General features: G+C 35.3%; 4 protein-coding genes across 4 annotated transcripts; all 4 read right to left on the reverse strand.

Moving 5' to 3' along the window:
• Nucleotides 1-2,858: 2,858 nt before the first annotated feature.
• On the reverse strand, nt 2,859-3,662 carry LOC126689075 (uncharacterized). The gene has a single exon (XM_050384106.1). The coding sequence runs from the start codon at nt 3,562-3,564 to the stop codon at nt 3,001-3,003; it is 564 nt and encodes a 187-aa protein (XP_050240063.1). The 5' UTR covers nt 3,565-3,662; the 3' UTR covers nt 2,859-3,000.
• Nucleotides 3,663-4,697: 1,035 nt separating this feature from the next.
• On the reverse strand, nt 4,698-6,510 carry LOC126689076 (glutathione S-transferase F13-like). Its single transcript, XM_050384107.1, has 3 exons — nt 6,258-6,510; nt 6,045-6,093; nt 4,698-5,257 (listed from the first exon to the last, which is right to left on the reverse strand). The coding sequence occupies exons 1-3, from the start codon at nt 6,402-6,404 to the stop codon at nt 4,806-4,808; spliced, it is 648 nt and encodes a 215-aa protein (XP_050240064.1). The 5' UTR covers nt 6,405-6,510; the 3' UTR covers nt 4,698-4,805.
• Nucleotides 6,511-13,156: 6,646 nt separating this feature from the next.
• On the reverse strand, nt 13,157-14,237 carry LOC126689078 (protein SRC2-like). Its single transcript, XM_050384109.1, has one exon. It carries the CDS (start codon nt 14,130-14,132, stop codon nt 13,296-13,298), a length of 837 nt encoding a protein of 278 aa, XP_050240066.1. The 5' UTR covers nt 14,133-14,237; the 3' UTR covers nt 13,157-13,295.
• Nucleotides 14,238-15,770: 1,533 nt separating this feature from the next.
• LOC126689077 (PWWP domain-containing protein 1-like) lies at nt 15,771-19,943 on the reverse strand. Its single transcript, XM_050384108.1, has 3 exons — nt 19,726-19,943; nt 18,610-19,594; nt 15,771-18,320 (listed from the first exon to the last, which is right to left on the reverse strand). Exons 2-3 carry the CDS (start codon nt 19,535-19,537, stop codon nt 16,120-16,122), a joined length of 3,129 nt encoding a protein of 1,042 aa, XP_050240065.1. The 5' UTR covers nt 19,538-19,594; nt 19,726-19,943; the 3' UTR covers nt 15,771-16,119.
• Between the last annotated feature and the right edge of the window lie 1,947 nt (nt 19,944-21,890).

A 21,890-nucleotide genomic window follows, 5' to 3' on the forward strand; every position in this document is an offset into this window, starting at 1 on the left:
GCAGGTAAGTAAAACAAAACGGATCAGGCTCACGAAATGCTAAAAACAAAACAGAGAAGGCTCACAAAATGCTGAAAACAAAACTAATGGAGTTCAACTATTATGCAAAATGCAATGAATTGCATCAATTATGATGGAAAGCTTAAAGGCCACATCTAGAAATTTTTAGTAATTTTTAATTCCAGTTAGTTGTATTAGCAAAAAGCTCTAACTCAAATGCACTCCCTCCTCCAATAAAAAAGGGGATAGAGAGTGAGATCATAGGTTCAAGGCTATTGGATGCATGTGTAATTTACCAATCCACAATAAAATTTCCCTCTATACAACCTTCCACTAACCAGCTCAAATGATACTCATATGGCACAAAGAAATGGAAAGATGCCTTGTTTGTTGGTACCCTGGGGGTCTGATTTCCACTCGGGTTCCTAGAACCTAGTAACCAAACTATTAAAAATTTGGACAGTACTGATTATTGGTATGTTTCCTCTCTCTCTTTCTCCCTCTAATACTTGTACACAATCCAATATGGTGAAAATAACAAGGGGAGGCAACAGGACTCTTGGAATCCAAAACAGTATGAGCAAAAACTGGAATCCAAAATAGTATGAGCAAAAACTTAGCTTACCTTATGAGCAACAGGACGTATTGATAGAATTTCAAAACATTGCTAATCCAATCTGCAATTAATTCTAAAGTTTGGAAAGCTCTTTGTGAATTGAAGACTATGAAAATTATGACTCATTTCATTAATAGTAAGATGTCTCGTAAACAAACAATTATGATGCACATTTTCAAGCGTAGGATAGTGCATCACAAACACCATCAAACTTATTGGGTTGTAACATACTTAGAAAGAAATTGAACCCCAAAAAAAGTGAAAACCCCACAATAATGGGATACTCTCTTTCATTAGTTCCCAGCACAATATCAAGTGTTATAAATTGTGCTAGATATTGGGCCCAGGCCAACCCAATCAGGGAGCCATTATGAGCCCAACCAAGCTGAAGGGAGCTTACTTTTCCAAGCTATTATGAGGGATTAGGAAAAACACATCATTAAAAAAAAATGGCAAGTTCACTTCAAGAAGAATTTACTACAACAACAACTTGATTAACTGATATACACATCCTAATAGTCTCTGAAGTACCTGCATATTCACTCACACAAAGATTATACCACATACAGCCACTGCCCCCAAGATACTTGACATTAAGTCTGGTACATAAAACCAGATCTTAAGCTTGAGATTAATGCACAAAACATTATGGACAAAATAATGTAAAAAAGAGAGAATCAAATTAAGGCTTAAATTAGTCTAACCTCTCAAATAAAAGCTAAACTTCCTATAAGACACAAGGGCAAGTGCAACTCTACAAACTCAGCTAAAATATATGGTTCATATACGTGTATTGAAATATATGGTTCATGTAAAAGATGTATCCAATATCTGGTCATATAAAAGCTGACAAACATGATAGCAGACTTCTTGGTAAAGACCACAAGTAAAATTCTTTATCATTCCAAATTTTCTCCATAACAGCAAATTGTTAGTTTCAATAAATAGTATTTTTGCTCTTTTACCCTTTGTTATCAGAACTATGCCCACTACAAGCACATAGAGATAGACGTTCTAACCCTCAACTCCCCAGCAGCACACATAAATAGATTCCAAAATCTGTCAAACTCAGAGGACCACCTCGCATAGAGAGGATACACAAACACTATACTGGAGGTGCATTTACAATACCCATTAAGCTTTTTATCGCTAAAGAATGTTAAAAATTGAATTTTTATCAAAAGCCCATAAACACAATCATGATTCTTGAATGAGAAACATAATAAAGAAAACTCCTTCATCCATTTATTCCCAACCCACCAAAAACAAAACACAGGGGTCTGATTCCAATGATATCTATGTGTCTACAAATATAAAGCAATAATTATAATCAAAACCCAAAATGGGCAGGTCTCAAAAGCAGCCAAAAACCCAAATAAATCCACAACCCATGAAGAAACAAAAACAGCAGCAGCAACAAATCTCTCAGCCAAAATAAGTTCTAAAATTTTGATTCCAATTCAAGCAATCATGTAACCCACCAGTAAAAAGCCCAAATCTATAACATAAATTCAGCAGAAGAGGATCAGAGAATTGTTACCTGGCAAGCAAGATGAAGAACAAAGCAGAAGTAGGAACAGAGAATTAAGAGCCCGTGGAGACTGAAAGAACAGAGTAGCAGATATACATGGAGGAGTATAGACTAACTAAGAAAATAAAGGAGGAGATATACATGGGGGAAGGGATAAAGCTGGTATTTCCTATCGTATTGGCGCTATTTCTTATCATATTGGTGCTATTTTGATTTTCTGAAGAAAAAAAATAGCGGTTAGCCCATCTACATTTCTGAAAAGGCAAAGCTTCGCAGTGTTTTGCAAACGTGAAAATTCTGGATTTTAAAAACAAAAACATGCTGATTTGTGGAGCCAAACGATTTGGCAAATCACGTTTTGTCTAAAACGAGCATTAAGGATTTGTAAACAGCCCATCCAAACGGGCTCCAAAACACAATGTCCACAGAACCCAACAAAATGTCTTCTTGATTAGTAAATTTACTAATTTTAACTAAAATTTCAACAAAATCATCAAAATCTCACACAAAACACAGCCCCATATTAACCAAAATCAGATAAGACATATTTTACACAAACCCAGATATATCACCACAACAACACCAATCGATTTGCCAAAACCCCCCATCAAAACCCCAATTCCAACAATATCACAAGCACATTTAAACTCATTAATGAGAAAATAACACAAACATAACCATATAGCAAGAAATACTTTAGGTCACAGCATATAACAGACAACAAAATTCTCATCTTGATTAGCAAATTTACTACTTTTAAGTTTCAACAAAATAATCAAAATCCCACATAAAACACAACCAAATATTACCCAAAAAAAAACACATACCCATTTGCTAAAACCTCCTAAACAACTCAAAGCTCATCCTCCATCCTCAAATACTCCCCAATATCAGCCTGGTGAAGCACCACAATCCCATTGGGATCCAACTTCCTACAATCCTGAGTACTCTTAGCCGAAATACCAAAGCCAAGAGGCACATCCGACATTGAAAACACCACAACCCCATCACCGGGAGCAATATTCTCAGTAATCCTCCCCAACCCACCTTTCAAAACATGGTTCCCATACAAAAACGCCATCTCCGAGGTGGGTTTGAGCCAAACCTTGTGTTTCGCATTGGCAGCCAGCAAACTCAGCGACTGGACCGTGAGGTGGAAGCTGCCGCCATGGGTGTACTTGCCGATACACGTGCCGAGAGAGACGAGGTTGTTTCGAGCTACGTTGGTGGCGCGCTTGACCAAGGACTCGCTCACGTAGTAGACCTTGTTCTTGTTGATGCGGAAACAGTAGCGGCTTGGGTTGGAGCCAGGGCCTTCGTAGGAAGGGTTTTCAACGATGTTTTTGAGGTTGTTGCCTGTGAACTTGAAGAGCTTTTCGAACACTGCTTTGGTCTCGTCCTCGTCCAAAGGTCTCATCTTTGGAAAAATATGGAAAGAGTTGGGGGCTATGAGATGAGATGAGAAAGAAAGATACGTTGGTTTGGGGTTTTGTTCTGTTCTGCTCCTTCTAGGGTTTTACCGGGGCCAATAGATTTTTCCTTTTAGCAATGCATAAGCCCACTCAATACTAAAGACCGCACTATCTCTCTGGATGGGCCGCCCCAAAGAAAACTAGCAATCGTTGTTGCAAAATAGGGCCTGAAACTTTGAGAGGTTTGAAAGGAATAGGAAAAAAAGAAAGAAGAAGAAGAAAGCCCTACTATATTCAATTCTGATACGTATTCATTTATAAGTTCTACTGTTCTAATCATTATCACTTAAAGTTACAAATATTGTCGTCTAAATAGTATTGTCACTTTTAATTTATAAGAAGAATCAAAATTCAAATCTCCTGTTTCTCACTGTTTGTAACTATTAAACTATAAAAAAATTATTAGTACAAATAATTAAAAAAAGAAAGATAGCATTGCAATTTATTAATTACAAGAAAAGGATAACATCATACATAAATGCAAGTCAGATGCATATATGTTACTCAAATATGTTGTTACACTTTGGGGAAGGTTCGTATCAGTGCTATACTTCAAGATGGCTAGTAAATTAGAAGGTTATTTGTATTTATTTTTTTATTTTTTATCCACTTATACAGTTATGCCAACTTAGTATATACTCGATGTAAATGGGATTCAACACATGCCCATATAATGCATTTACTATTCAATGACAATCAAATGCATATAATATGGGATATAATAATCTCCTTACTTAAATCTCTAATGTCCTTGACATGTCCATGTTACGCTATAGTATTCTCGAGTCACATGGCCTTACCAAATTGACCATAATACCATTCACAACCCAAGGGAAGGGAGCATAATATTTGTGTATATGTGATTTGAGTACTTTTTTAGGTTGTGATAAAACGTTATCAAAACCAATCTAATAAGATCGTGTTGATCATAGGCACGTCAACGTAATGAGCACATTAGGGATTTATGTGAAGAAAATTGCAATACCTTAGATTTTGCAGATTTAGAAAATATGATATTTTGCTGGATTATACTAACTTGATTAGAAATACATAAATGATAAATATAGATGTGACTAGCTCTTTCTCAAATCGTGGCACATGCTTATTATTGCTTAGCAACAAAAGGAAGGTAGTTACTGAGTTATTACATATTGATAGTATGAGTTTGACACCCTTCAATTCATCCTCACAAAAGGGACATGGTTGCTGAAATTTTAACAGTGGCAGGCCTCAAGGAAATGTCATTCCACCAAGCACTAACATGGGGACGAGAAGTGATGGCATTGGCCTTGCTAGTTTTCATGAAGTAAACAAGGGGAGGAATGTGGTGCAGATCAGCCAAGCTATAATTTTCTCCAGCAAGGTACTTAGATTTAGACAACCTCTCCTCATACACGTCCAGGACTTTTCCTAGCTTTTCCATTTCAGTTTCAATAACTTGCTGATCAGGAGCTTTCCCATACTTTGGAATGACAATTATTTGTCGAAGAATTACTGAACTTGGACTGTCAAATTTATGTGCCTCCACTTCCATCCATGTCTCCACAAGGGCAGACTGTGTAAAGCTATTGGATAGGAGGAGATCAGTCCCAATGTCCTTGTGCTTGCGTGCTAAGTACCGGTTAATTGCCCTTGATTCTAGTCAGAACAGTATGTATCACACAATTAGTAAGACCAAATTATGCATGATTTAATATTGGCTTATAGAACCATAACCTGAAATGTTTGATTCGAGGTAATCTTTTAGAATTCTTGAAAAATTGCAGGAATTTCTTCGGAACATTTTCATGTTTGGTTGCAAAAGGCATTAGGAATCCTTAAGAGAATCCAAATGCTATGGATTATGAGCATTTGGATGCCTACAGAAACTCACATTTTTGTTTTGGTGTGAATTTGGATTACTTTTTTAAAATGTGGGTAATCCATATTCCTCTGATTTGGGAAATTATTATTTTTAATGTGAAGACAATACTCTTAGTTTAATACCCTGTGTCTAAGAAAAATATATCTATTCTCTAATATAATGTAATATCTTTTTTTTTTTTTTTACACTTAAGATTTTAGAACACCATTGAAATGCATTCACATTACAAGGAGACTGCTCTCCTGTTACACAAAATAAAAATTCTTTCATTGAACCTAGGTTTGATTTAATCCAACATGTTTTATTTGTAAGAAACCACATAAAAATAATGGATAATATCCTTGACATTTAGTTTATGAACCTAAAAATATTTTAGAAAGACTACATAATTCATTAGAATTTCTAAAAATAAACCAAATATTAGGATCTCATATTCCAAGGAATTTCTAAGAGTTCTAATTAAACCAAATGTGAGCATAACTGCATAATTGCCTTTTCAGCCATCAATTCTGAAGAAGTTGAATATCTGTCATGGAAGAGTCTTTGGTTCAAAAAACTTACCAAAAAGACTAACTTCACCATCTTCGAAAGCAGGTATTTCGCCAAATGGCTGAAAGTGAAATTGAAGTAAAAGGGTAAAAAATTCTATTTTATTATCTTTCTGAAAGTACTTTCTGAAAACATAGCAATAGCAACTGATATAATAAGTAACCCAAGAGAGAAAATAAGATTCAGCAACCAAAAAACAGGAAAAGATTTTAATGGAGCTCTCACATTTAGTGAACGAAATGGCTGTTGTTTGTGGGCACCAGCAACCATGTCAATTGGCAGGAGCTCATAATCAAGGCCTTTCTCGCAGAGGCAAATCAAAACTCGTGCGGTGCACGTGGAAAATAGAGCCCCATGAACCTTAATTGCCATGACTAGCTAAGCATGCAAGAAATTTCTTGTTGAAAATTAAGAGTGAGTAGACATGAGGCCCAGGTCTTGTGTTTAAATAGATGAACAAGAATTGGTAACTTATGCAGATTTTTATCTTTATGTATGATGTATTCCTTCTCTTATTCTTTGTTTTCCTAATATTCAATGCTGCCGGACATTTTGTTGTTTTGTTAACAATAATGCTGGAGAAATATTTTCTTTATTATTAATTGTTTGAAGCTAAGCAAACTTTGATGCACATGCTGCATGCAAGTCACTTTCTACTTGCTACAACTACAACTAGAACATATTACAATATAAAAACTTCAATGATTGTACTTATTCTTGTAGAAAATTACATTGGAAAGCTCATTCGTGGATGTTGATAGAACAAAAAATGTATTAACAAAATAATAATAATTAAGTTGACCATCTGGCCTCTTCACTTTTCAACCCAAAACAACAACAATCAAATATCAATGATCACAAGTGTGTACTCCATTTTGATGAACCTATTCAATAGCTTTTGTGTCAAGTGAATAAATTAATCTGGCCTCTCACACGTAACTACAAAAGCATATGGATCAATCAAGGGTAATATATATAGATCCAATATTTATCCTGGTTTGTATCTAAAACAAAGGTTCATCAATCATCGTTCGCCATTAGATAGTGTGAGGTTCGATGTTGGTAAATTTCATGACAATATAAAATGTCATTTGTGTCTTTAATGTGTCTATGAACATCAAACCAAGTTCAAGCCAGTTTGCCTAAAAAACAACTTAAGAAAAGAAAGACTAACAGTACTCAACTGACTCTTGATCGAGTCTTGATTTATCAAAGATCGACTACCACTCAATCAAGGCTTGATTGATTGAAAATCGTGGCTGAAGTCTTTTAAATTCTAGAAAGGTATATGTGCTAAGATTTTTGTACCCTGCTTACATCAAGTATAAAAGGGACTATTATACACTATTTCTAGAGGCATGCAAGTCACTTTCTAGTTGCTACTACAACATATTACAATATAAAAACTTCAATGATTGTACTTATTCATGTAGAAAATTAGTTTGGAAAGCTCATTAAGTGAAGTTGATGGCCAAAATGGGCATTTTCCCCTTTCGCCCAAAACAAGCAGCAAAATGCCCTTGTTTTGAAATTATCTAACAAAATACCCCTGTTTTAAAACTCGATTTTTAAAAAATCAAGTTTCAATAAAAAAACTCGATTTAATGAAAATCGATTTACTTGCAAAATGTTACATGGAACTCGAGTTCCATGTAATTTTTTTTTTTTAAAGTTTTTTCACTTGCTTGCTATCAACAACCAAGACAATGTATTATCAGACAAGAATGATAATAATTAAATTTAATGGGAATGTCTGCCACACTTCACACTCTGTTCAGAATTATCCACACTAATCTTCCTAACTTTGTGTCTTGGTTGCTGCCTTCATTAGGATATGTGTGTTGAAGGCTCTAAGTCATGGCGCAGTTAATACAAATGAGCTTCATAAAATAGTGATGAATGTTGAAGGCTTTGAAGAAGACATGCTTGATGAAGCTTTTGATCATTTGGTTAATGATGAAAATGCAGGAAGGGCCTTTATGGCTAAAAATGATAGGATGAGAAAGCTTTGGTTGGAGAAATTTTTCAACAAAACCTTCTAACTTGAAGTTGCTGGATACATTGTGTGAAACATGTTAGTGGTACCATGGTATTCTTTAGGTTATTAATAATTATGGAACAATTTCATATTTTGGAAGATTATGTGTTAATGTTAGCTATATTGTCAATGTCTTTGGGTTTTGTTATTGTAAGTGTGCTTATGGATGGTTATGCAACACTGATTGACATGTTTTAGAGTTATTATGGAATAATGTTATATTTTGGATTCATTATGATTATGATAATGTTATATTTTGTCCAGATATATTTTTGCAGGTTCTGCTGTATTGGTTTCTAAACTATTCTGCAGGTTCTTTCATTTTGTTAATTCACGGTCTCCGTTGGCAAGGGCCAGAAAAAGAGAAAGCATGTCGGTGATGTCTCAAATGCTTTATAGAATTTTTGGCTTCAATTCAGTACTGTGGACATGTTCCATGACCCAAATGGACATTTTGCTACTAGAAGAAGGCAAAATGATATTTTGCTCTGCTGAACTCCCTGTGTAGCTGCATTAGTCATGATTATTACAAGAAGTGAACTCACTAGATATCTGCATGGGGCCAGAAACGTTGGGTGCCAGCTGTGGTCTTCAATCTTTGTTATTATATATTGATTCATCTAGCACATTCTTTGACACGTTCATATATTGATATTTTGATATATTGAATCTTTGTTGTTATCAATGATTCATCTAGTACAGTCATCTAGTACATTCTTTGACCCATGTTCAATACCTGGATATGTAATTGAGTAGATGATGTGTGTATGAAGATAATACTAGATAAGTGCCTTTGATCACTTATGTCTTGCTCTTTCTTTTATTGTAGACACCTGCGTTTTTTAAAATTCATAATTTTTGGAAAAATCATTTAGATATTGTACTTGTATTAGATTGTGAGGAATCTTATGGAATTGAATATTCGTATTAGTTCTGCATCAAGAATTTGGTTTTATCTGGGTGTATAAATAGAACTGAGACCAGTTACCCGTGCATATATTATGTTTACAGTGTCTAACTTGTACCAAGTATGTGAAACATTCATAGAATGACCCCAATGTCATTGTTTATGGACAGAAATTGGACTATTAATTTTTTTTTTTTTTTTTCATTACTAAACACTTGAAATTCAACGGATGCCATTTTCCATAGTAATTAAACTCTGGACTTTAGCCATTGGTGATGTCTCAGTACAATTTTAAATTTTTACCCTTTTTTTATTATTATTATTTATTATTATTTTTTTTTACATTGTGCCAAACATTGGAAAATATTTTACACAACATTTTCATATACACTACCAAACACTGTAAAATGAAAATATTTTACATGTAAAATATTTTATCTTTGCAAATATTTTACATCGAAACAAACGGAGCCTCTGGCCTCTTCACTTTTCACCCCAAAACAACAGCAATCAAATATCAATGTTCACAAGTGTGTTCTCCATTTTGATGAACCTATTCCATAGCTTTTGTGTCAATTGAATAAATTAATCTAGCCTCTCATATATCGAATGCATAAAAGACTTATTACTTTATCAGAGCACGTAACTACAAAATATTAGCTTACATTCAAAATAATTGTTAGTTACTTTTTCTACATACTCAAAATTGACCACAATTAAGCATATGGATCAATCAAGGGTAATATAGTTCCAATATTTATCCTGGTTTGTATCTAAAACAAAGGTTCATCAATCATCATTCGCCATTAGACGGTGTCAGGTTCAATGTTGGTAAATTTCATGACAATATAAAATATCATTTGTGTCTTTAATGTGTCTATGAAGATCAAATCAAGTTCAAGCCAGCCGGCCTAAAAAACAACTTAAGAAAAGAAAGACTAACAGTACTCAACTGACTTGTGATCGAGTCTTGATTGATCAAAGATCGACTACCACTCAATCAAGGCTTGATTGATTGAAAATCTTGGCTGAAGTCTTTTAAATTCTAAAAAGTTATATGTGCTAAGATTTTTGTACCCTGCTTACATCAAGTATAAAAGGGACTATAATACACTATTTCAAGAGGCATGCAAGTCACTCTCTAGTTGCTACTACAACATATTACAATATAAAAACTTCAATGATTGTACTTATTCTTGTAGAAAATTAGTTTGGAAAGCTCATTACGTAAAGTTGATGGCCAATTTGAGCATTTGCCCCTTTCGCTCAAAACAAGTAGCAAAATGTTCATGTTTTGAAACTATCTAGCAAAATGCTTCTGTTTTGAAACTTGATTTCTAAAAAATCTAGTTTCAATGAGCAACTCGATTTAATGAAAATCAAGTTACTTGCAAAATGTTACATGGAACTCGAGTTCCATGTAATTTTTTTTTTAAAGTTTTTTGCCTATAACTCAATTTTTTAAAAATCGAGTTTTTCATTGAAACTCGATTTTTAGAAAATTGAATTTAAAATAAGGACATATGGCTAAATAGTTTCAGAATAGGGGCATTTTGTTACTTGTTTTGGGCGAAAGGAACAAATGCCCATTTTGGCCTGAAGTTGATAGGACAAAAATGCAAATAAATAAATAAAATAAGTTGACCCACCTCACTTTTAACCCCCAAATTGACATCAATCAAATATCAAGGTTCCCATGTGTGCCATTTATTTAGATGAACCTATTCAATGGCTTTTGTGTCGAGTGAATAAATTAATATGGTCTCTTATATATCATATGAATAAAATAATTATTACTTTATTGAAGCACGTACCTACAAAATATTAACCTACATTTAAGAAAATTATTAGTTACTTTTTATACATACTCAAAATCGACCCTAATTAAGCATATGGAACACTCAAGGGTAATATAAATCCAATATTTTATCTTGGTTTGTATCCAAAACAAAGGTTCATTAATCATAATTAGTCATTAGATGGTGTTAGGTTTATTGATGGCAAGTTTCATCACAATATGAAATGTCATTTGTGTCTTTAATGTGTCCATGAAGATCAAATCAAGTTCAAGCTAGATTGTGTAAGAAGCATCTCAAGAAAAGCAAGATTAATTGTACTCAACTGCCTTTCGATCTAGTCACGATTGATAGAAGATCAACTACCACTCAATCGAGGTTTCATTGATCAAAAATTGTGGAGTATTTTAAATTCTAAAAAGTTATATGTGCTTAGATTTCTGTCCTGCTTACATCAAGTATAAAAGGGACCATTATGCACCATTTTCAAGAGGCTTTAGAGGTTTCTATTGTACCCTAAGAGAGAAATCATACAAGCCAAAATTAACACATCCCGTGAATTCAAATTGAGAGATCTTTAACATAATTATTGTAAGTGTTCAAGCAGTAAAATTGAAATTCACAAGATCCCAGTGTTAATTTTGTGGAATGAAGTTTCAAAAGGTTCTTGGAGTGAAATAGAGGTTCCGGCCGTTATAGTGGGTCTGTCATTTGTGGAACATCCATATAGTTGAAGAGTTCATAGATTATGAAGTAATAGTAGGTTTCTACTATAAGTCGATTTTCAAGTTGTATAGTCTAGATAAAGGCTTTACTTGGACGGTAAACTTCTCTTACTATAGTGGATTGCTCATCCCTTAGTTTTTCCCATGATTTCCACTTCGTCATCACATCACCATTCTCTTTTCTGTGTTTGATTGAATTGCAATTGGTGATGCCCTATGCCGTATATTTAATCTCCTTCCATTGGTTAAAATGAATTTGATTAATATGGCATTGTTGGACTTGGACTTAACTAATAAAATCTGTTGGGTCTAAATTGCCCAACAGATGGCAACCATACATCACCTCGTGATTTTTTCAAGCTGAACACGTATGGTTTGGTTGTGGGTCGTCCAAGACCAATTGGTGCAGGCGGGTTGACTCAAGGTTGACTCAAGATCACGAGGAAATATGGATCAATATTCAATGGGTTTCTCTCGAAACATAAGAATGATCCAAAACCGCTTAAAGTTGAACTCTGGAGAATTTGAGATTGAGTAAACCAAGCCCTTCAATTATGAATAAAGAACTTGATTGTTGATAGATCGACGCTTACATTGTCCTTGACTTGCTTAACCATTGGAATTCACTCACTGTTTGCACTCACAAATACAATACCTTTTTGTCTAATTGCATATACCTGTTTAGCCAGTTGGGACTACTTTTGTTTATTTTTTTGGTTATGTTTTGATTGTTTTCTGATCTGTTGGCTTTGTAACCTTTGTTATAAGCTAACTTGAGTTGAGGCTAATGTAATGGGGGTTGCTTACCCCTTACTCTTTAGCGTACCAGTAGTTGATGAACTAAATTGATAAATTAATAGTTGATTAACCAAATTAAACTTGATCTAATATTTCAGAGACTATATTAATAATCATCCTAGTCTATGTCTAGCTATTTAGAAGAACAAAACCAAGGGAAAAATAGAAAAACCTTGGATCGTTACAAACCCTTGTTTTGTAAAATTTCAAAGAAGGGAACGTGTTATTGAAGTTCATAATTGTGGGTCCAATTTTCCCCTGGATCAACCTCCCTGATTACATGTCATGTTGACCTTAAAACGATCGCCTTCAGAGGACATTTTAAAACCCTATTCCTATTCTTTGTTTGTTTTCAGCTACTTGGAAATTTGGAATCTTGGATTGAAGTGTCAAACACGTTGTTGAGCCACTTGGGAGGAAAGTGTTGCTTTCTTCACAACCCTCAATAAATTATTGATGAGCCAATTGGGAGGAAAGTATTGCTATCTTCACAACCCTTAATCACAACCCTCAATAAATTATTGATGAGCCAATTGGGAGGAAAGTATTGCTATCTTCACAACCCTTAATAAATTATTGATCTAATACTATAGATATTATCCAGCCAGTTGATGCCTTGAAAATTCCATGGAATATTCTCACTGGCTCAAACTCCATAAGCAAAGCATGAATACATACAAACTACAAAGTATATTAACAAACTAACAATTAACCCCTTTTGGTTTTTATACAAAAAAATATAAGCCATATTACCAAATTCAAACCATTCCTACCTAAGCATGTGTAAAATAATAGTAATATGAATACAGATCTTTAAACATGATGCCACATGAATCTCTCCTCAAACATACAAGAAAATTGAGAAAATTTAAAAGTTTCATAATAATTATCTCCTGATACAACCAGTATATGCATTATTTTCTTCGCAAACATATAAACCCATCAAAGAAAAAAAGTCTAACAAAAACATTAAATTAAAAAAAAATAAAACAATAATAATCAAAAACCACCATCAAATCCTCCATCAAATCCTCCATCAAACCCACCACCATAATCACCCATATCAGACACCATATCTCCAATCAATAGCCCTCCAAGCGCTCCTCCTAGCAGCCCAGCTCCTAATCCCATCCCAAACTTGTTCTTCTTCTGGGGTTGTTGTTGCTGCACTGGTGGTGGGTACCCATATCCTGGCCCAGGTGGGTACCCATATCCTTGTGGAGGTGGTGGTGGGTACCCACCATATGGTTGTTGATACGGTGGTGGTGGTGGTGGATAACCATATCCTGGTCCTGGAGGAGGAGGAGGAGGGTATGAACCACCATATGGTGCACTAGGCCCCACCACAGGTTTGGCTACAGGGTAAGCAGTGACAGGCTCATCCCCATAGACCTTTGGAGCCACTGCTGCGTTAGATACTTTCTCACCAAACTTGTAAGAAAAGTTCAATTCACCTTGGGGTTTTCCTGAGGGCTTTCTCACCTGGTAAGACACGAACGTCATGGACTTGTCTCCTTTAGAGTTGAGAAGCTCTTGGATGGGCACATAGACAACACCGATGTCTTTGTCACCAAGGCTACGGTCACACCGGAGCTTGAACTCGAGGGTCAGCCGGTTTTGCTGGGCTGCATACTCTTCTATGGTGAATTTCATAGGGAAATTCCATGAGGGGCTGGTGCCACTGTCTTTGGCCACGTTGGTCTTGGTTTTCTGCTTGTGGTGGTGTGAGTCTCCAGAGAGTGAGACCACTACGTACACGTCCATCTTCGAGAAAAGGTTCACATCTTTGAGGTCTTTGGCAGAGACTACGTTCAGTTCTAAGGTTCTGTACTCCATGTTTTGAGATTTGAGAGAGAGAGAGAGAGAGAGAGAGAGAGAGCGTTCGGTGGAGGAACTTGGCAACCTACAACTTATCAATTATTTATGTGAACAACTGGTCAACGCTTTGAGATCTGACTTTTGTGCAAGGAGTTAACAATTTTAGATGGATGATTCGAGGTAGGTGTTATTTTTCTATGGAAAAATATCAAGTATGGTTCTAGTGGCTTCTTGTGAGGTTCATTGATTGGCTGAGAGGTCTTTTTTTTTCTAATTGTTTTGGTGTGAGCTAGACCAATCTCAAATCCTATACGGCGTCGACGACTTCCATGTGAAGAATAGTGATTGCGACAATCCAAGTACCGAGGCCACATGTAACACGTTACACGGTCATTGGGGAAATTTTCGTCGTAATTGCCTTAGTATTTACGAAGAAACCACTCGCCCGGAATTAATCATGAGCACTAACTAGAAAATAAGGATAAAATGCAAAAACTAAGAAATCCTACCAAAATTTTTTTTTTTTAAATATCCAATTGGCACCTATGCACAATCGTCATCATCACCACAGGCATATAATTTGTTATAATATAATTACCAAGAGAATTGTGACACCCTTGCTAGGAGATGTGCTTTACTTTCTCAAGATTTTGTTTTTTATCAATCCCCACCAGCTGATGTGGCACTGTTGGTTAGCCTTGATGCTGTGGGCACTTTGTATGAGCGTTTTTGCTCCCCTATTTCGTTTTCGTAGTTAATAAAAATTCTCCATGCTTACCAAAAATAGAAAGAGAGAATTGTGCGCAAACAATCCATGGACATATAATTTATCATAATATAGTTAACAAGAGACTTTTCAGTTAAAACGAACGGTTGAAGAGAAGAAAATGATTTTGAGTAGGAAACTTTCAAAAAATGTTAATCATTTGTGTTTAGGAAGCAAATTAAATATTTTTGAAAATTTTGTGTAGTTTCTGATTTTAGCGCAGATCTAATTTTTATATTTTATATTTTATCCCCAAAAAATTAATTAAAAAGAGAACAGGAATTAATTATATGCCCTAAAAGTCCCGGACACCCGCAATAACCAAAAAATTAAAAAGGGAAGGAAAAAAAGAAAATTAGAATAGACAAAAATATTGTTATCTTACACAAATTGAACTTCTCAATCGGGTAAACATAGGGTTCTTGAATTATGGATATCTTATCTTCCCACTGCACCACCTTGATTTTTAATTTTTTATAATGAGATTCTACTTATAAGAAAAAGGAAAAGTTGTATACTGTCTAATATTACATTACTTGGATTGAGATCAAGGTCCTCTCACAAATTTTTTTTCGCTTTTTACTTCTCTTAACTCTTTTTAATCAATAGTTGAGATTGAAAGTTGGTTTTTTCAACTTTCAATCTCGACAATAGAAAGAAATTGCATATCTCGACCATTGAAAGGAATTGCATCATGTGCAATACCCTATAGTCAAATGTTCAATAGAAATGATAGGTGCCATACAATTTATAAAGCTATCCAAAGGACGTGGTGGCATTCACAAGAAAAAGGAGCCACAACATATGTGCACTGTGTGCCTACTAGGAGATGCCTCAAAACACAAAATAAGTTCCAAACCAAATGCATAACACAATACCAGCCAATTCCAATATAAAATACCTTGTAGATTTTGCATTGGCATACGGACAAAAAAGAGAGGAAATTTTTCTTTCCACCTCTCTAAAGACGAACTAATATAGCCATATATTCAGAACTATGTCAATGTGCCAACTACTTCTATTCCTCTAGATCATGCTTCATGCTATCTAAAGTTTAAACTGTACATTCCTAACACTAACTTCTTACTCAAGTATCAAACTAGTGGGTCTTTTCACATGATAATACTCCAACAGGTTAGTTTAGTGTTTTGCATACTCTTCTATTTTCCTGGCTGCAGAAAATCAATGGCTTCAGTGTATGAACTATTCGCCAATGTCATATGTTAGTGGTTGAGTTAATCAGAGACAGAGAGGCACATATCCTAAGGAGCACTTCAACTCATGTACAATTTCACTACACTTGGTCAGAAGGTTTAACATTTGATGGGAGATGTCTACACTTTGGCTAGGGGTGGAGTAATACGTATGATTGTTTCTAGACCCAACTTGGCAATGCTGAAAATTACAAGCTTGAACAGATTGAAGAAGCTCACTGTCCTCAAAAAATTGTGAAATCGGGTTAGGGAGATCAATGGGAGGAGGCAAAGGTGAAGGTATAGCTTTGTGGAAGTTCCTAACATTGACATTGATAGTAGAAAAGGAAGATGATGAACTACCAGTTGGATTATTACCATAGGAGTTTTTGATGCCACTATCAATTGCAAACTGCTCACTTTCACTACTTTGATTCCTGCCCAACATTAATTTTACGTGTAAGGTTGTACCAGGTATACCTGTGATGGACCTCAAGTCATCACCCGGTGGCTTCTGCAGAGATGACTTTGGCTGAAACTCTGATTCTACAGAATTGCAGCTGCTCAATGATGACAAATGTGGAAACTTATATTGGGCCTCTTCTTCAAGCTGCTTGCCTAGCTTATGCAATTCTGGTTCCAGAGACTCTAGGGTTTGCAATTGGTAATATACCTTCACATTTCCAAACAGAGAACTACTTTGGACAGCATACCTATATGCTGCCTGAGCATCAGAATTGTATTTGAACACAATATGGCATTTTGAGGCTTTCCAAGACACATAAGAGGCAGAATGATCAAGGGGACCAAAGCGTGCAAATTTTGCTTTCAGCTCTGAAACTGATGGAAGAGCTGATTGACGCGGGAAATTCATCGCTAGCACTGTAGGTACAGGAACCATTTTGGGAGTAATTGGCTTCTTTAGCACATTTCTTTCCTTCCTTTTTGAAACTGTCTCACCTATTTCCTTACAGTCTCTTCCCTGAGACTTTATAGGCTTCGAGTTGCTAGCCTTCTTTTCTACAGTCAATGTCTTCAGCTTATTTAGGTGTTTTAGTCTCTTTGTGGACATATCTTCCCCACAATCGAAGATATGGCCAGACTTTGCATAAAAATCAGATTTCAGCCGTTTTTTGGGTGGTTTAGAAGAAAGAGGCAGGTCCTGAGCACTCCTAACAGGGTTGCTCTCGGTAGCCAGAGGAAATACATGAGGTTTAATGGGCTGAGTTTCAATCAACACTGGCTCTTCAGAAGAAGATACAACCAAGTTTCCCTGATAGACGATAGATCTAAATTGCAAAAAAAAATTAAGCACAATTGCAGGTCTGTTCTGTTCCACATCATGGAAAGGATTTAGTGCAAGAGCTAATAGATCAGAAATTAACTGAGAAAGTCCAGTTTCAACATTTCTTGTACCAAAAATTTTCTGTCTAGCCATGGAACCAGAGGAAATGGTATGGCAAGCTTCAATTGCTTTGTCCTGTTGGTCCATTGGTGAATCCTCTCTATGAACTAAAGCAGTTGGGCGAGATTCTTGAGTTGATTGTCTTGCCAATGCCTTGAATGTAGCAGGTTGAAGGAGTTTATATGAAGGCCCTATGCCTGCATCCAAATTAGATTTTGTTTTCTTTTTCTTATTTATATCTACCACATAAGCTTCCTCATAACTCAAGTCTGCTTCAGAACGTTTAAGAGCCTTTGGGTTCTTATACATATTGTGACTATTTGTAGAAAGAACATTACCGGGTTGTGAGGTGTCCAAGGGAGAGGCAATGCTGCCAGCCAAATGCATGTTCTCAGGCCCATTATGATTTTCATCTGTTTTCAGCATTCTTGGCTGAGCTTGTTGGAAATCTTGAGAACTGTCAGTTAATTTTGTCCTATTTGATTCAAGTTCTGCTTCCTTGTCCATGGTTACACTCTCTTTGCCAGCAAGCCCCGGATTAAGTGGCATACTCAATTTGCTAAATGTGTCAATTCCATCCTCTTTGCCTGCAAACTCAGTATTCATGAAAAAGTGTGGATATTTCCCTCCCAAGACATGCTTTCCATCTGACAAGGCTACTTCCTCATACATTGATGGGCTTAGGAAACTTAGTTGCTCTTGACCAAGGTGATCAGCTCTCAAAATGTTGGGATCATCAACCTGTTTAAGAAAATACTGATCTCTCTTACACTGAATTTTTATAGGACTTGTAGACTTCTTGCCAAAAGCTTCATCAATATGGGGAGAACCACTCAAGGTTGCTGCAAACAGTCACCGAAAGACAGTATTAGAAAAAGGGAGGAAATAAAAACTGAGGCTAAGCATTCATCAACAAACAAGAAGGAATGTCATTTTTGATCTCATGCACATATGGAGACTTGGAGAATCCATACGTATATGCATGTTGAAATGAGCCTAATTTCCACATATTAAATAGTCATCTTAATGCAGTGCTTCTACCTTGGTTGTGCAGATGTTCAGGGAATATGATATACATGAACAACAAAACATATAGCAGAATATTCAGGTATAAAGATAATTAAATTATACCTTGAGACAACAATTCTTGCTGATTTAAAACCCTCTTTGAACTTGCAGGGCAAACTTGATCAATCCCAGATGCATGTGAGTAGGTCTCGTTGGACTTCTCAAACACAGCCATCCGATAGGCAAGAACTTTAGCCATACTTTTAATCCAATCAACATTTCCCTGCAACTTACTACATGGCATTAAAGCCATTTGCCACACAAAAGAAAGCATCTCAAGTGGAAAAAACTCATCTCTAGCCCTTCGAATTTGCTCCGTCGAGTACACCCCATGAGGGTCATAACCTCCCACATCAACCGCATAAAACCCATGAGCATCCACAGGCTGAAAATTAGAAGGGTCGCGACACCGGCATTCCAATCCTAGTGCAGCCCTTCTACAGGCCTCATTCTCCGCATCCTCAACAGCACTCACAAAAGCCTTTGCATTCGTTTGCATTGATTTCTCAGCATAGTGAGGATCAAATGGGATAAGCTCTTTCGCGTTTAACCAACCATAGCTACCATCCCCGAAGAACGCTACCAATACATGCCCTTTTTTCTTCCTTCTACGAACCGAAAGCACTGCAAATGCTTCATCAAATATTTGACCCGGCCACCACGGATACGATTTCACCTTTCCCCACACCATATCTCCCACCTCATACTTCACATTTTCTTTGAAATCATCACTCACAATTTCACCCATTTTTGTTTCTCTACTTACCCTTTTTACCAAATTCAAACCACTATTCCCCATACTATATACCATACTTGCAGTCTCTAATACAGAATCAATTTCTTTAGAATTATCAATCTCACAGCAAACACTAGTTCCCCAAGAATCACTGTTCCCATTTCCTAAATTTTCAACACCAAAATTACCAACTCTGCCACTACCAAAAACCCCACCTTCCAAAACCCTAGCTTTCTTATTAGACCCCATCTTCATATACACCAACTCTCAGTCTCTCTCACACAGACACACACAAACACTTCAAATCAAAACCTGAAGAGTGGAAAATGAGTAAAATGACAAGATATTCAAGGCACATTGTATAAGATTATGGAAATGAAATGAAATCGAAAGCCTAAAATGCTAAAAGTGAGACTGAAAGTCGAATAAAGATATACATGTACCTCTCATTCTCAAGCTGGTCTTCGAAGGTAATCCAAGAGATTTGAGAGGCTCAACCATTCCACCATTTCTAATAAAAATGTGCTCAAAATTAGTGGTTCATTATTTTGACATATCAGCTTCAAATCAAAAACCCTAGAGAGAGAGTAGATGGTGATTTCAGATTTGTGCGTGGAAGGGGATTTTTTCCTGTATGGGATAAGCATATTAGGACACCGGACAGACATGTAGCCTAAATAGGAAGAGCGATGGCATGGTGTGGTCTTTTTATTATGGTACGTGTTTCAAAAGTGAAATGTCAAAACTAACCTTTTAAATTTTTTATTATTTTTTTATGGGTGAGGCTTAGGATCATTGTCCAATTGAGATAATGATATGTGTCTACTTTTAAACACATGTTACTATTTGACCGGATCCAGTGTATTTGATGCATTAGACTTAAACCAAGTTAATTTTTTTATAATATAGTTTCATTATATTTTGTTAATTTCTGATGATTTTTTTTATCATCAAATTAAGACACTAATTTATTTTTTATGTATGCGAAAATCAAACTTCATATCTCTTATTCAATTATAGGAGACTTTACTGCTTACTAGAAGCAAGAAAAAGAAAAATAGAGTATGTTGTTTTATTAATGGGGGAGACTTTGAAAACACGAAAGGGTGTTAATTGAATAAAAAAACTCTTGATCAAAACACTAGCGTAAAAAACAAAAAAAATGAAGATAAAAAGAGATTAGTCTCTTATTCAATTATAAGAGACTTTACTGCTTACTAGAAGCAAGAAAAAGAAAAATAGAGTATGTTGTTTTATTAATGGGGGAGACTTTGAAAACACGAAAGGGTGTTAATTAAATAAAAAAAACTCTTGATCAAAACACTAGCGTAAAAAACAAAAAAATGAAGATAAAAAGAGATTATTGTGCATTTGGGGCTAGTTTTTTGCTTTTTAACTATTATGTATAACTTGTAAAAAAAAAAAAAAAAAACTATTATGTATAACTTTTTAAAATGCCACTTTTCAAAGTACAAGTATACTTTATTGTACTTTTAACAAAAAAATTTCAGCAAAATTAAAAAGATTTCATTTTATGATCAAAATTTTATTTGATGGACTCACGCAATTAAACATTTTTTTTTTCCAATGAATGTTCTAGAAGTTGGAAAGCCAGATGTGAAAGTACAGTTGGTGGGATGTGAAACCCTATGTCAATAATATACACCCCATTTGTTTCCATTTTGGTGCAGGATTAATCATAAATCCCATGCTCCTAAGATCTACCAAATTCATATTTCCTTCAGATTCGATTTATATAATTTAGATATAGATTAGAGAAATAGGGGCTTATAATTTGATGACTAAATAAAAGATATGAAGTTCAATCTCCACCTACTCAAAAACCGATTGATATCTTGGTTTGACAATAAATAGCACAATTATTAGAAGCGCGCGCTATATGTCAAAACTATAAAAACAAATAACTAAATAAGAGAAATAGGTGCTTATAATTTGATGCAACAATATTGAACCCCATTTTATCAAGAGCCTTGTGGTTAGTTTTTACGTGTATGTTACGCGAAACATTCACATGCGTACATAACAAATAAAATGACTTCCGTTTAAAGCATTTTCATTAGGTGTGTCAAATGCCAAATATTTGGCATTTGACACACCAAACACTAAAAAACTGCTCACATCAGGTATTTTAAATATCAAAATATTTGGCATTGATGAACAGTGCAATCTCAAATTTGAGATTGCACTGTTCACGAATTGTAAAACTTATGTTATTTTTTTATTCAGGTGGGTTCGCTTTCTTTTCTTCTTATTTTTTTCTTTCTTCCTTGTCTTTCTCATTCTTACTTTGAACCTCCGACCATTTCCTTGCTCTTTCTCTCTCCCTCTGCTCGACTTTCTGCCTCCCTCTTTGACGAAACCCAAGCCAGAGCATCAAGCCAAGCCGATCTCTATAAATGTAACTTTAAAGTTTGGTTTTTGTTTTTTTTTTTTTTTTTTTTTTTTTTTTTTTTTTTTTTGGTACTTGGTTCTTTTTGTTTATAAATTTTGTATCATCTATTATAGTGAAGTAGGGTTTTAGCGAAGTAAGCTGTAGAAAAGATATTTGTGATCTATAGCGGATTCAAGGGCTCAACCCAATGCTATT

The sequence above is a fragment of the Quercus robur genome, chromosome 6 (genome assembly GCF_932294415.1).
Source record: "Quercus robur chromosome 6, dhQueRobu3.1, whole genome shotgun sequence".
In the NCBI taxonomy this organism is placed as follows: Eukaryota; Viridiplantae; Streptophyta; class Magnoliopsida; order Fagales; family Fagaceae; genus Quercus; species Quercus robur.